The sequence below is a fragment of the Calidris pugnax genome, unplaced genomic scaffold (assembly GCF_001431845.1).
Source record: "Calidris pugnax isolate Ruff unplaced genomic scaffold, ASM143184v1 scaffold125, whole genome shotgun sequence".
NCBI lineage: Eukaryota > Metazoa > Chordata > Aves > Charadriiformes > Scolopacidae > Calidris > Calidris pugnax.
The window spans coordinates 1,867,074-1,882,465 of record NW_015090906.1 but is presented as its reverse complement, the minus strand read 5'-3'; the positions used below and the strand labels follow the sequence as shown (position 1 = coordinate 1,882,465).

The 15,392-nt window shown below is 41.3% G+C and overlaps 1 protein-coding gene across 13 annotated transcripts in view; it reads left to right on the top strand.

Moving 5' to 3' along the window:
- The window catches only part of CELF2 (CUGBP, Elav-like family member 2), a 383,288-nt gene extending 367,973 nt beyond the window's left edge, over positions 1 to 15,315 (top strand). For 6 of the 13 annotated variants that reach the window (XM_014949073.1, XM_014949069.1, XM_014949071.1 and 3 more), the window contains 3 exons: positions 3,373 to 3,570; positions 7,518 to 7,661; positions 13,459 to 14,327. In XM_014949073.1, the coding sequence (XP_014804559.1) occupies positions 3,373 to 3,570; positions 7,518 to 7,661; positions 13,459 to 13,586 (470 nt within the window). In that variant the 3' untranslated portion in view covers positions 13,587 to 14,327. Of the gene's footprint in view, positions 1 to 3,372; positions 3,571 to 7,517; positions 7,662 to 13,458; positions 14,328 to 14,940 lie in introns of those variants that run through there. The other 7 variants (XM_014949080.1, XM_014949074.1, XM_014949076.1 and 4 more) reach the window with 3 other exon arrangements.
- The last annotated feature ends 77 nt before the right edge of the window (positions 15,316 to 15,392 follow it).

Below are 15,392 nucleotides of genomic sequence, written 5' to 3'. Positions count from 1 at the left end.
AGGTACTATTCTGTTGAAACCATGTCCTGCTCTGTGTGTGAGAATCACCAGGAGAATCTCTTCCAGGCTGAGCAAACTGGGAGACTTTTATCTGTTTTTTGGATCCTGACTGGGTCCATTAAAAAGAAGCTGGGCTATGGAGACCAAGAGTGCTCTCATTGTAGAGGAGCATTGTAGGAAGATGTCTAGAGGCCTTAAAAATTAAAGAAAGCAGAGTATGTTAAGTTTAACTGTCTCTAAGGGTTTGGCAACAGTTGTACACACATTTGGGGATTCACCCAGTCTTCCCTCAGTTGTGCTTGAAGCATCTAAAACCTTAAATGACAAAACATTAGACTGTCTCCTTTGGGCACATAAATTTAAATAATGCAACTAACAAAACGAATTATGAATAATGAGGAAAAATGAGTAAAGAGAGAGGAAGAGGTTCTTTGTAATTAAGAAAAAACACTATGGATTTAGGGTACTGGACAGCTATGACACAATATTTGTGTGTGAACCCAGGGCAATCACTTAGCCTTTCTGCCCCCATATTTACATCTGTAAAATGGAGATAAAACTATTCGTGACAGATTTGAAGGTGCTTGGAAAGCACTTTAAGAGACCTTTGGACTTGCCAAGCATTGTCACTTCTGTTTTATGTAGAGTAACTCAAAACAGTAGAAGGCCGTAGATGAAAGGCTCCAAAAGGTTATTTCACAGAAGTGAGGAAGGGACCAAAGTTCAATATCAGACTGAGGTGCGTTGGTAGAGATAATAAAGAGATGGCAGAGATGTGTAATTGCAGCTGGAGCTTGTGGATTTCATAAAAATGTAAAAAGAAAGAATAGGAAAAATGTCAAGAGCTTTCTGCAGGTCTGTTTTGCTCAGGAGGGAAGCGTACTTAGACACGTGTGCTGCACTAGCAGTGCCCTTCCCAGAAGCAGCACGATGAGCAGGGGCTGCCTGGCTGCTTGCTAATCTGAAATCATTTGGTGGGAAAGGGCTATTGATTCTGGGTGAAAGAAGGGGGAGGGAGCTGCCCACCGCAACACAAAGCATGTTTATCCAATAGGCTGATGACTCACAAAAGATAACATGTTATCCTAATGCTTCCTCTATTATCAACTTATTGGAACACTATAATAAAAGGAGAGATACAAGCTGCTTTGTCAGGAGCTTTTACTTGAACCAGTGCTGTGTGTACACCCATGCGGGCAATGACACAGACCTATGTACAAAAACATCAAAGCAGGTTGAGGTCAGGCTCAGGATCAGATGATGATGATGGTGGTGATGACAATGGTGATGATGATGATGAAGAATCTTAATTTTCCAAGCTTTCCTGCTTTTTAGATATATTGCTTCACAAGCCATCCCGGTTTGCAAGTTTTTGTGTTATAACTGGAACCATTATCCAACAAATACCTGGCTCTCCTGTGCTCTGACAGAGGCTTTTTGTTCAAAGTAGTGGCAGCCAGTGCCTCCTGTCAGGATACTCTGAAGTGGGGTGGAGGGGAAGAGAAATCTTTAAAGTGCGAGACATTTTATTAAGGAAAGGCTAAGAATATCACATCTCTGTCAAGTGTTTAGTCACACAAATTATAGTAATATCAAAAGGTATAATTTATGCAGCACAATTCTCTTAATTGGCACAGGCTCTGGTGGAGCCAGAAAGGTGCCACTTGAGCAATTGTCCTGATTATCAGAGACTCATAGGAATACACTTTTCAAATCTACATAAGAGATGGAAGAAAACTAGTAGGTCAGCATCTTTATCCTCCTCTGTCAATGCAGGATAATTCCCAGCAGTATTCTTTCTGTCTCTAAATTACTCATGTGATAAGGTTTATGCCACTTTCCTTGAAGATTGTTTCCCAGTCTAATAGATTTCATTGTTAATTCACTATAAAGTGTCCTCTGCTTAATTTCCTCACTTTTCTCCCATTTACATGTAACCCCTTATTATTGCGCTGAAATTAAGCTCTTTCCTTCTTTTCAAGGTTCATACCTTTTGGGTCTTAATATGGGTTCACCACTCACCACTTCACCTGTCATTTTACCAAGCAAAACACTAAACAGTCAATGTCTAAGAAATGGTCACTGGTGGTTCTGGGTGCCCCATTTTTATGGTGACTGATCTGCTGTACCCCAAGGGGCCTGATTAAACACTTTTAAGATGTTTATGAGCTGTTCACCTAAAAACTGGGGAGCATGGGATAGCTAGTGGTGCAGAAAACATGGCCTAACCCTCAGTCCTGATGAGCACTTACTGCTCCGGTTGACACAAGTGTGGGCAATGAGCAGGGCTCTGAACTCTGCTACCCCTTCAACTGCCACAAAGACTGTAGCTCTAACAGAAAATTTGCATTTTCTGGGATTTCTGAAAAAAATAAATGCTAACACTGTTAACTTCGACATGGCTCATTTAGGAACCATGATGAGGAACAGAAGCAACGGAGAGACGCTGTAGCCCAGGGATTTGTCCACCATCAAGTCAGAGCAGTAAAACTTCTTTTGTAGACCACACTGTTTGCACGGATGAGGGATGCCATTTTCCACACAGCTAGCAATCCAGTCTGAGATTTCCTCTTTGGCAGTCATCCCAGTTAAATTAATCTGTTATTTATCAGGATGTAGAATCGCTTTAAAGAAAAAATAATTAAGCGACTCTGCTTCCAGTGAGAAGAAAGACATTGCTAGAACTGAAGGCTTTTGTTTCTTCATGAAAGATGCCTAGTCTGGAGGAAGGACTTCTAGTCACTCCAGATGTGCTGCTGTTCATCTCTTCTGGAGTCGCTAGATTAACTGGAGGAGAAGGGTGGAAGCACAGAGGACTTCAGTCCATCTTCCTACCACAAACCTAAGGGGCGAAGCCCATAGTTTTACAGAGGGTTGTTTCAAAATTGCTGTTAATCACAGTTCTCTGCTAATTCTGTATAAATGAAACGCTTCTGAGACGGTGTGGTCAGGGCCTGTTGCTAAAGACCCTGGCCAGAAGGAGTGGGTTTCCTCGCAGACTGTGTTATCCCAGTGGCCATCTTGCAAGGATGCAGGTCAAACAGGTCTCCCACCCTCCCAGCTTTGGATGCCCTCAGCAGAAGCGTGGGTGTCGAGGAGGGTGGGCAGAGAGGCTTTTGAAGCAGGAGCACCCAGCTGTAGTTCTTGCCAGTAGCAGGCTGCATGCGAGTCCGTTTTGACTGTGCAACCCTTGTGCTGAAGTGACCCTGGCGCCAAAGTCGTGTTTCTTTGTTTTCGGTCCCATTTGGTGAAAGTGCCCGAGCTGCATGCCCTGCCGTCGTTCGTCAGTGTCATTATAAATGCCAACGACTTTCGGAAAGCACTAATGAACAAGTGCAATTTCTTTTCTCTATTGTTGGGTTTTTTGTAAAGTTGCTCAAATGCTCTCAGGTATGGCGGCCCTGAACGGAGGACTCGGCGCGACAGGCTTGACGAACGGTACGGCCGGCACGATGGACGCCCTCACCCAGGCCTACTCAGGAATCCAGCAGTACGCCGCCGCCGCGCTGCCCACCCTCTACAGCCAGAGCTTGTTGCAGCAGCAGAGCGCTGCGGGCAGCCAGAAGGAAGGTAAGACCCCCCCAGCTGCCGGCAGACCAAGCTGGATATGGCCACATTTGATTTGTGGGGAAGAACCTCGAGTAGCCTAATCTTTGAATTTTTTTTTAATTTATTCCCCCTCTCCCCCGGTTTTCTCCTGTTTAGTGCTGTTATTTTCTGTAGAGCTCTAATGGAAGTCACTGTGGTGGGTTCACCCTGGCTGGATGCTCTGTCACTCCCCTTCCATCAGCCGGACAAGGGGAGAGAAAATATAACAAAAGTCTCGTGGGTGGAGATAAGGACGGGGAGATCACTTGGCAATTACCATCACTTGGCAAAACAGGCTCAGCTTGGGGAAATTAGCTTAATGTATTACCAATCCAATCAGAGTAGGGTAATGAGAAATGAAACCAAACCTTAAAAACACCTTCCCCCAGCCCCTCCCTTCTTCCCAGGCTCAGCTCCACTCCTAATTTCTCACCCTCCTTCCCCACAGCAGCACAGGGGGACAGAGAATGGGGGTTGTGGTCAGTTCATCACCCCTTGTCTCTGCCGCTCCTTCCTCCTCAGGGGGAGGACTCCTCACACTCTTCCCCTGCTCCAGCCTGGGGTGGCTCCTACAGCAGACAGTCCTCCATTAACTTCTCCAAAGTGAGTCCTTCCCACAGGCAGCAGTTCTTTGTGAACTGCTTCAGCGTGGGTCCCTTCCACAGGGTGCAGTCCTTCAGGAACAGACTGCTCCAGCTTGGGTCTCCCATGGGGCCACAAGTCCTGCCAGCAAACCTGCTCCAGCATGGGATCCTCTCTCCATGGGTCCACAGGTCCTGCCAGGATCCTGCTTCAGCATGGGATCTCCAAGGGGTCACAGCCTCCTTCAGGCATCCACCTGTTCTGACGTGGGGTCCTCCACGGGCTGCAGGTGGATCTCTGCTCAACCATGGACCACCACGGGCTGCAGGGGAATCTCTGTTCCAGTGCCTACAGCGCCTCTGCCCCCTCCTTCTTCACTGACCTTGGTTTCTACGTAGTTGTTTCTCTCACTCCTCTCTCCTGGTTACTGTCATGCAGGGTTTTTTCACCCTTCTTAACTATGTTATCCCAGAGGCGCTACCACCGTTGCTGATGGGCTCAACCTTGCTGTCTTGGAGCTGGCTGGCATTGGCTCTATTGGATATGAGGGAAGCTTCCTGCAGTTTCTTACAGAAGCCACCCCTGTAGCCCCCCCGCTACCAAAACCTTGCCACACAAACCCAATACGTTCATTTTTTAACCATCTGTCCTTCAAGTTATACTTTACCAGCCGTCCTTTCTTATATAAAAGCATTTACCAATTACTGCATAAAAGGCACCGGTAACAAAAATCATCCCTTTATGGGTGCCGTTCTCTCTTCTGGTTTCATTTTCTGTGATAATGGAGTTAATCTGATTAGGTTTAAGGTTTTGAGTTAATGACAAGATCCGTTTTCACTTTGAGTGGTTCTTTGCTTAATTGTGGGTCTTGCGGGGAAGCAACTAAGTGAATGATTGCCCCCTCTCCCCGTGCCAACAGCAAATAAACCTCAGGAAGTTACTGCTAAGAATAAATGAATACTAATTACAAGATGTTTAGGAAAATGAGGTTACCCTTTCCCCCTCTTCCGTTCCCCTGCACACTTCCCAGGCATTTTGGGGGTTTGTTTCTGTTTTCATTGCTTTCTCTCGTCTTGATTTCCAGCTGATTCTAGAAGGACAGGAAGATACTGCATGCTTTCTAAGATTGTATCTATGTTGTCACTCCTGTTCTTGCCAGGGCTAAGCTTTGGAAATAAACCCAGTATAATATCCTCAAGAGAAATTTTTTTATCCTCCTTTAAAACATCTTGTACTGTGATGGGAAGTGTTTCCTAGGAAGACAAATTTGGCATTCCCCCAGCTGGCTATTGTATAGGGACACTGGAGTTAAAACGTATATTTTCTTTGAATTCTTTACTTCATTTACTGCTAACAGCTTGAATTATTTAAAGTGAAAGACTTTTTTTTTAATTAGCTTTTTTCCCCTCATTTTTTCGTGTTCTCTGCATTTATTTTTCGTCTCACTCACTTTGGCCAGTGACAACAGATTATTTGATGCCAGAAAGAAATTGTTTATTTGGTGTCATTTAAAGATACATAGTGGAGGACAGTTTCATTTTTTTATACCTATTTTAATTTTTTTCTGTTTATGAATGTTTATATCAAGTGTATGCTTACTTTTTTTTTTTATTATGAATTGGCAAAGTCTCTTTTAAAATAGTCTTTTTTGTTATATGTCTTGTTTCTGTTAGTAAGGGGTTAAAGTTAAAATGAGTAAGTTCCATCATTGAATACTGACAACTATGTTTTGTCTCCTAACATGATTTGTGATGGAATGGTGAAGAGTCTGAAGTGGTTGAGGATAAACAAGTATCAGAGAAAAGTGCTATATAAATATTAAATGCTGAAGCACAGCGAACTGCCTCATGCATATGCTCTAAACTATTGTTTGATACTTTTCTTCTTACTATTTTAAAAAATGGTATTTTCTGGATAGGATAGTTTATTTGCAATAAGAAGAAATTAATTCCAGCTGGCCAATTTTTTTCCTCTTTTTTTTTTTTTTTAACCCCCCAGAAGTGTTTTTCTTTTTAAAAACTTTTTTTTTTTCTTCTAATCCATTTGTCCCCTCCTTTTGGGCAAACGTTACAACCTTTTCCTTCAGGCTGAGAGAGAGCAGCCAGCCTTGTTCTTCTGTATGGGAGAGGTGAGGCTTCATGGCTCTATGGTGAAAGGTGCTGCATAAATCTGATGCTCGCTTTCCTTTTCCTCTCCAGAAACCCAAGGACATCACATCTGAGGCACACTTAGGTTCCATTAAGCAAGAAAATACTTACACGAGTTACTCCCATGTTTTTTTCCAGAAATATTTCTTCCCTTTATGTACCGTTCCATTAAGCAAGAAAATACTTACACGAGTTACTCCCATGTGTTTTTCAGAAATGTTTCTTCCATTCATGTACTGCTTATGCTCCTGGTATCTGCATGGGAAGGCCACATCTGCTTCCATCACACATTATGTTCTTTCAGGTGTCCATTGCTCATTTCCAGTATGTTACCGTAAAGGAGAGATTGATCTATGGAAAAAAATAACCTATTAGTGCTAGGATGAGTGTTTAAACCAACAGCACTAATGATACGTATCACAAATTTTGGCTGTAAGAAAAATATTCAAAGCACCTTTGAGTTTGCACTTTTCTTTGCAAACTCAACTTTGTTGAAAGCCACTTTCATTTCAATCCAACTACTTTATTTTGAACTTTTTAAAAAGACTTACTTTACAAAGTTTCTTCCAGGAGACAGAGGTTCCTATGGGGAATTTGTATTAAAAAAAAATAATGCTGTCATTTTGAAATGAGTCGGAACAAATTTAATTCTGAGTCTCATTCTGTCTCTGACTTCCCTGATTTCCAAGTCACAAGGTTTGCTTTGTCTTATCATTTTTATTCCCATCTCAACCAGTTTCCTGCCCTGTGAGTTTACATATGTGATACTCAAATCTGAGCTCAGCTCATTGCATTTCAGTAAATTCCCACAACTGGAATTAAACCGACAAACCCATGCAGGCATCTGAGGCAGCAGAGGACTCCTGGTGTGGTTCTTGGGGTACTGTGAGAGAGTAACACGTTGTGTAACTGCTTTGCTAACCTTAATTATACTGAAACACACTTGTATAAATTGAAGAGGCTGCAGTTTAACTTCTTCTGTAGTAGAGTTATCAAGTAAACGCTTTTCAAGATAGGATGTTCTAAAGAGCTGCATTTCAGCTCTGTTCCTTTGATGATCCACTTGCTTTTGTTCCTTCAAAGCTGGAAAGTGAAATGCTTTCTGACCATCACCTTCAGTAAGTATTATGGAAAAATAGATTAAATATAACACTTGTAATAGCTGTTTTCATACTTCTGTTTTGTTTTGTTTTCCTAAAGGTCCAGAAGGGGCAAACCTCTTTATTTACCACCTCCCCCAGGAGTTTGGAGACCAGGACATTCTGCAGATGTTCATGCCTTTTGGAAATGTTATCTCTGCTAAAGTCTTCATTGACAAACAGACCAATCTGAGCAAGTGCTTTGGTATGTCAAATTTAATAAATCCAATAGTAAAAACCACATGCATTGTTCTGAAAAGGGGCCAGGAAAGAAAATTAACAGCAATGTGAGAAATGTCATACTGGAATCTCATTCCAAAAATAATGGACTGTTAATCCTCAAATGAGCGGGAAGATGCACAGTGAAACTAGTTCTAACTAAAAATTGGATATGAAAAAACAATAATAATCTTCCAGTCTGACATCTTGCATGAATGTGTCAAGTACATGAAACTAATTACACCCTATGTGGGGGAATGTCATTTAGTATACTATTAAACTGCCTTATTATGGATACCTAATTATTCTCTATTGTATAGCTGGGCCACTTAAAAACGCTCTATGTTTAACCCATTACTTCTACATTACAGGAATTTCTTTCTTCTGAATTAAGCACAAGATTTTGCAATTAGTGCTTGAATGGTGTGTACGTGTAGTTCAGAATGCTTTACAGACAGTTGACGTCTAGAGATGCAGCCCCAGCAGCTGCGGGCGGGCTCCAGTGTATGATGGAAGGTAGCATCTCCCTTTACCTTAGGGCAGGGATGAAGGGAGCTTCACAAGATCAGTGTCAGAGAAGACTTTGAGCTGCCAGAAAATTAGATCACAACAGAGGAGAAGATGATATGTTGGCATAAAACAAGCTGTAGGGTTGATTAAAGTGGAGCTGATGTCTTTTGAATAGCATAGATGCGCCAGTTCAGTGCTTTGATGGAGTGGGGTACAGAGTGTAGAGCATTGGTCTAATAATTCTGGTCCTATGCAAGACGTGAGGAGGGTCTAGGAGGAGGAAAGAATCTCTTAAAGATACTTCTTATAAGGTTTTACGTAAAATATTGGAGCTTCCATAAAAGTGACAATTCTTTCCCAGGGTGAAGGAACACAACTCTGTGTATGACAAAAGAGTAACCAGTCCAGACAATCCTTTGGACCAACAGTGTTGCTCTTTGCCCCGCACCGTTCCTTAATTCTGAAGTGCCCCCATTTCAAGTGTCCCCATTAACCATAATACACGTTTCTTAGCTTGCACGTTATTACTTTTGTTTAAATCTAGATTTTCTTAAAATGCGTGTATCTAAGGATTTGTCTCCACCAGGGCCTTTCACAGGCCCCACAGCTACTGGGCTTTAGCCCACCTTGAAAGGGTTTGCATTTACCTAAACAGACAGTACCCAAACATGAGGAGAATCCATCAAGTTACTCAGAAATACCTTCTGCACTGGAATTCAAGCCCTGCCACATTCTGAGTGCTTTTCACCTGAAGACAAGCCTGTAGCACACTTGGAAAGTTAATTTGGTTCAGGGAAAGGGTGTGTCAATCTTTCTGCATTTTTCCACGGTCTTTCAGATCGTTATTGAAGCATTCACCTCTTTAGCTTTACCAAAAAATGTTCATAACTAGACTAATACAGTCCAGCATGTTTTTGCAATGGGTTAAAGTGGTCCCTGAGGCTGTAGCAAATTTGAAAAGTGGAATTGAAATGGACTCCCTATTGATCTGGAGCCAGTTCAGTTAGTATGTTGGGGTGACAAAATTGTTGTTGAGGTCTCCAGGAATCTTGATGAAATGTCAAATCAAGCTACATTAATTGAAACGCAGCAATTGTGGTGACTGCTGAAAGAATGTAGATTAGTTTGGGCAGGTGGCTCAATTCACCTCGCTTCCCACACTTGCTTTTGTAGGTTTCATTTTATTCTACTTTTACCTTATTTTTACCTACTTACACATTTGTTTGGATTTATGGGACACAATTACCTAGCTCAGAGCGATGCACTGAGGCTATCTTATTTGAGGGAAACTGTCAACACCCAACAGGTGGAGGAGTCCTCTGTCTTCCTGGCATCAGTCAGCTTTCACTAACATTTCAATTTCTCATTCTTCCTCCCCAGATACTCTGCCACCAGTGAGACAGTTCTGCTTTAGAAACAAAAAAGTACTACAGTGGCAGAGGAAGTTGAGAGTCAGTAGGTGACAACCTGGTGATGCTGCTAATCACAGGCAAAGGGAGAATTAATCCTGCTAATTTAACATACTAGCATAGTCTGTATGTACTTCCTCAGCTTTTTTAGCAAGAATCCTCTGTTTCTTGTTTTTGTCCCATAAATAGCTTTATTTTTCCTCTGTCCTCCCACCCAAAAACTAGGACAACAGTACATCTGAAGAACCCATTTCTCTCCCGTGTCATTAATGGTCTTGGTACAGTTTGGGTTTGGGTTTTTTCTTTACTTGGTTTGGTCTTTTTCCCCTTGTAATAATAACAATAATAATAATGGGAATGATGTTTTGCACATTCGGTGCTTTTTACTGTGGAGCTCCCAATCTCTTGCCCAAAGGAGGAGGAAGTCAAATTACAGATGAGGTCAGACTGAACACCAGAAAGGTGAAAAGATTGTCCCAGGATGCCCACTGGCAGGACTGGGAAGGGAAGGTGCATTCTGAGTGAGTCACAGGGTAGTGATACACAATGATGAACTTTCATGTAACACCGATTCTCAGAATGAAAAATTACTTTTGTTTGCAGAAAATGGACTTAGGCATTATTTGCTTTCTTGCCCACCTCAAATGATTGCTCAAAAGATTAAATGGTGGTGAGGATGACAGGACAGTCTGTTTACACCTGGGAGTGCGCTCCCATGAGTTCTCATGAGCTCTAGTTGATTCAGCAGCCAAAGGGTTTCACTCTTCAGGCTTATCTCTCGCCTTTCAAAAACCTCAGAATAAGAGAAATGAGAGGTGTAAAAGTAAGGCAGGGGAAGGGGGACACCAGTGCATAAATGCAGTCTGCCTCATAGCAAAATTGCTACTTGAATGATTAAAAATATTTATCCTGACTATAGAGATACCTAGAGATTTAAAACAAAAATCAGAATCAGCCTGACAGGGTCTTTGAAAAGTGATAAGAAACATCATCCCATCCTCATGTAACCCACAGTTTAAAATTCAGACAAAAAATGATGAATGGGTGCAATCAGAAAAAGATAAATAAAGGGAGAGAATGCCAGATTCCTGTGTAAGCTTTATAAATTAAGGTCCTCGATAAGGAAGAAGGTGAAAGTGTAAGAGGTTAATGTAGATACAGCATTGTATAAAGAGACAAATTGGGAATCAGAACAACAACTGAATGATAAAAGCTGGTGCCACAGGTGCAGCACAGAGGTTGTATGTTTGAATTTGTGTCTGAGTCAAGGAAGCCAATGAAGAGATCTAGAATGAGGTGACTTGTGTCACCGCCCCGGAAGGTAAGCATAGCCTGAGCTAATTGTTGTTCTGTCATCGGTGGAGGTGTCTAAATCGGTGACATGAATGGTGGGTGGCAAAGCCACCTCTGGGTGTGCTTGCTTCATTTCATTCACCATTCATAGATACCATCTAAGTGACTAGTTTAGATCAGTTGCTTAACTTTCAGGTGGCTAAAACTAGCTCAGAAGAAAAGGAACTAAGGTAATGAGAAGTTCGTAGCAGAAGACTATTATGAATGCACTTAACGAGAAGGTCAGGAAAGCTGTAAGGGACAATGCTGAATTGTCAAGGTAGGTAAGAGTGGCTGCATCTCAGTTGTTCAACACCTGCCTGGAAGGTTCTACAGCTGCCTTCCAACTCATGGTAGATCTCTTTTCTACCCTTGAGGCAGTCCTAGAGATCAAGGAGCTGATGGAAGTGGAGGCAGGAGTGCAGTGCTAAGACAGTGATTGTAGCTGTGTGAACGGGTAAGATCTCCTATAAGAAAATAATTGCTTAACTTTCAGGTGGCTAAAACTAGCTCAGAAGAAAAGGAACTAAGGTAATGAGAAGTTCGTAGCAGAAGACTATTATGAATGCACTTAACTTGCTTAACTTTCAGGTGGCTAAAACTAGCTAAGAAGAACAGGAACTAAGGTGATGAGAAGTTCGTAGCAGAAGACTTATGAATGCACTTAACAAAGAGAAGGTCAGGAAAGCTGTAAGGGACAATACTGAATTGTCAAGGTAGGTCAGAGTGGCTGCATCTCAGTTGTGGAACACCTGCCTGGAAGGTTCTACAGCTGCCTTCCAACTCATGGTAGATCTCTTTTCTACCCTTAAGGCAGTTCTAGAGATCAAGGAGCTGATGGAAGTGGAGGCAGGAGTGCAGTGCTAAGACAGTGATTGGAGTTGTGTGAACGGGTATGATCTCCTATAAGAAAATAGGGGAGAGGAAGAAAGGAAGAGAGTGATGAAGCTCCTCAGGATGTGGCAGTAATATTAAGAGGAAGTGATTTAGTTGAGAAAGTGAGGAAGTGACAAGAGTTACTAAACCCTAGGGAGGTATGGAGGAACATTTATTATCCCTTAAGGAGGTAACAAATAATCAAGCACAGAACGACACGAACAGAGCATATTGGCTTTGGCCAGGAGAAAGTCTGCAGAGAATTGAGAGGTGGTTTTGAGTGGAAGGAGCAGAAGTTAGCCTGAATTGTCAGAGAAGAGTCTTAAGTTAAATAGTTTGGTGAAGCTGATTTAAGGTGAAACCACAGGGATGGTCTATGAAGGAGAACAGCTGGACAAGGACCAGATGACTTGATAAGAGCGATTTTTTCTTTACAATGGGGAGAGTGTATCATTCTGACACTGAGGGTGGAGGAGGGCAGCAGTGCAAGGTAAACAAGAGCCATAAAAGAACAGGTTAAAATGATGGTAAAAAGAGGTTATGAATCAGAAAAGTACACAGGCACAAAGCACAAATGAAGAAAGCTGGTAGGAGAGAGGCACTGAGAAGCCTGCATGTTAGGACTGAAAACAAAGTGTGTGGGGTCCATGCTTTAACAGAGTGAAGGGATATGTGTTAAGGCAAATTCGAGTGGAAAGAAGAGGGAGCATTTCAAAGCAGATGCATAATAGCAGGCTGAGTATAGTAGTAATTAGCCGGAGCTGAGGCAGAGCAGCAGTTAGGCGAGCTTTGCAATTATAAGTGGGAGGCCCAGATATGAAAATGAATTTTGAGCTTCCAGAATCAGGGAGATTTGAGTCCATTATGAACAGAGCATTTTTAATCTCCTGGGGAAAAGGAAGCTGAGCCAGACCAGCCATTCTGAATTACCCGACAAGCATTATCCCCCTAGTTAGTGCTTGCAACTGAGGAGCAGCAGATCTGGAGTTCTCATCAAGCCCTGCCGTTGTCTTTAAGATGCTGCTTAATTTTGATGCTTGCATACCCCTTTGGGGACCAAGAGGCTGAATTAATTAACATTTAATGTACCTTGAGATCTTGAACTGGAAGGAACTGTAAAAATACAAAATATTAATATATTGCAACAGTTCTAGGCTAAGCCCAAGGAGATGTTTCATAGCACACAGGACCAGTGCACATGAACTCACACTCAGGTGTGCAAACGCGTGTAGGCATCTAAGTTTGGGGGAGTTGTTTCTGTAACCAGGCTTTCTGTTTCAGCTTCACATCTGCAGACTGGCCTAATAGTATTTCCTAATAGACTGGGAGGTATGTAGATATTGCACTGAAAAGTGTCACGGTAATAAAAATCTTCAGTCTCTAAGGTAGGTAGATAAATAAGGGGTTGGAAACTGCATTGCACCAAACCTGGCCAACTGCAGCCCAGCCAGTAAAAAAATATTATGAAGGTAAAGGGGGAGGCAAAGGAAAAGGGGAGAGGAAATGGGATACGAAGTGTGATCAAAGAAGAACGAACTGAAAGCGGGGTAAATGTGTCAAATAAATAGTGATAATGAAATCCTAACGAAAAGCCTTCTGACATTTGTTCTAACCTATAGTTCGCTTTCTCTCCCGCCTCCGTTCTGTGTCTCGTAGGTTTTGTTAGCTATGACAATCCAGTCTCTGCACAAGCTGCTATCCAGGCTATGAACGGCTTTCAGATTGGCATGAAACGCTTGAAGGTTCAGCTGAAACGCTCCAAAAATGACAGCAAACCTTACTGATCTTAACCCCAGATGCTTACTGCTCTTATTTTAGCTTTCTTAGGGTAAGTCCCATGAGCAAACCTGTCCTCTGCAGGGGGGTTAAGAAAGAACATAGAGCCAACCTTCACCAAGAGACAGTTATTTTTACAGTTACCACTTCCATTTTCCCCACTTGTCCTTATTGCACTTGGCTCCCATTTCCTTGCCAAGTAATTACCAAGTTGTGTTACTGTATTTTGTTTTGCAGCATAATTTATCTCCTTTTTAAAACAAAAATAAACATCTTGAAATTCAAAGCAACACACACACACACACACACAAACACAAAAAAAATGTGCAATTTAACTCTGTGAACCCTGGTGCCATTAGCACACAATAAAAGTTGTTTTCTATGGATGGATCGTATTTTACCAGGGTGGCACCAGCAGTTTATAGGTTAAACAAAATGGCCTCATGCCAGTTGAAGCACTTATTTTGCAACAAAAATTGAAACAAGTCTTTCCACTACATCAACTTGTTTTTTGAGAAAATTTGAGTATTTTTTTTTCGGTTCAAATCAACGTATTGTTATATATTAGTCTGATTTTACACTGGTCGTCTTTATATTTCACTTTTTTTTAAGTTCTTGTTTTTTTGGAAAGGATTAATGTAAAAAAGATTTAGAGATCTGTTTCTAAAGCTACAGGGTTTAAAATAAAAAAAATAAAATAAAATGAGTGACAATACTTGATGTTTCTTGAGAGATAAATTTAATAATAATAAAAAAAGAAAGCCACAGGCCTGTAAATTTTATTTGTAAAAAGCATTTCTATTTTTATACAAAATTTTTACTGCCTCAGAAATAATGGAAGTTATTTATTGCCTATTGTTAACTTATTGGATACCTAAAGAGCAGCTCTCTATGCTAGCTAGATCCTTTGAAGTAGTCTCTAGAGTAATTGTGCCAGGAATGGGCGCTTTTTCACTGTTGAACCCTACACCCTTTACAGTTCATGCTTTTATCCTCTTGTTTGTATTTGTCTGGTTATTTTGTTCGTAGTTTCCATTATCTAGTTTAAAGTTCAGTTGTCTGACCCCCTTTTTTTCCCCCCTCCCCGTATCTTTCTCTTACATTTGTAGAAACTGGTTCTTTCCTCTCTTTTCTCCCCAAAGAGGAATCCATTCTCTCTGACTCCTTTCAGATGGATTCTTTTGGGGTTCCATTGTGCTCTTGTTGACAAGTATTGTAAGTTAATGCAAATTATGTGAACGGCTCATAGACTCTACTGATAAAAGATTTGCATTAGTTTTCTCCTGCACCCATAAAAGTGATTTTGTTTGTGCTGCATAGATTCTATGTAACTTTTTTTCCTCTTCCTTGTTTTTTCCCTAGACATCTCCATGCCCGTTAGCCCATCGTTTGCCTAGCATGTCCCTGTGGCGTCTCAAAAAAAAAAAAGTTTCATCGTCCCGTCATTGTTTCTGATGTCTTTCTGACCTCACATCATATTTGGTTCTCCTACTGACCTTTGATCTAGTTTGACCTTTGAAATTTGCATGTGACCTCATCTAGCTATGAATTCTGGGAAGTCAATGTGAAAAAACATTGCTGCATTCATGCAAGACTGAAATTTATTATTAGATAAATTAATGATAGGATTTAAAAACAACCTGTGGCAAAATGTTTTTTCTTTCTTTCCTTTTTTTTCGGTTTTCTTTTTTCCTTTGGGTTCTTTTTTTTTTGTTTGGATTTTTTGTTTTGTTTGGTTTGGTTGATTTTTTTTTTTTCATTTTGGAAAAAAAAAAAAAAAAAAAAAAAAAAAACTTGAAAAAATTTTAAAGGGG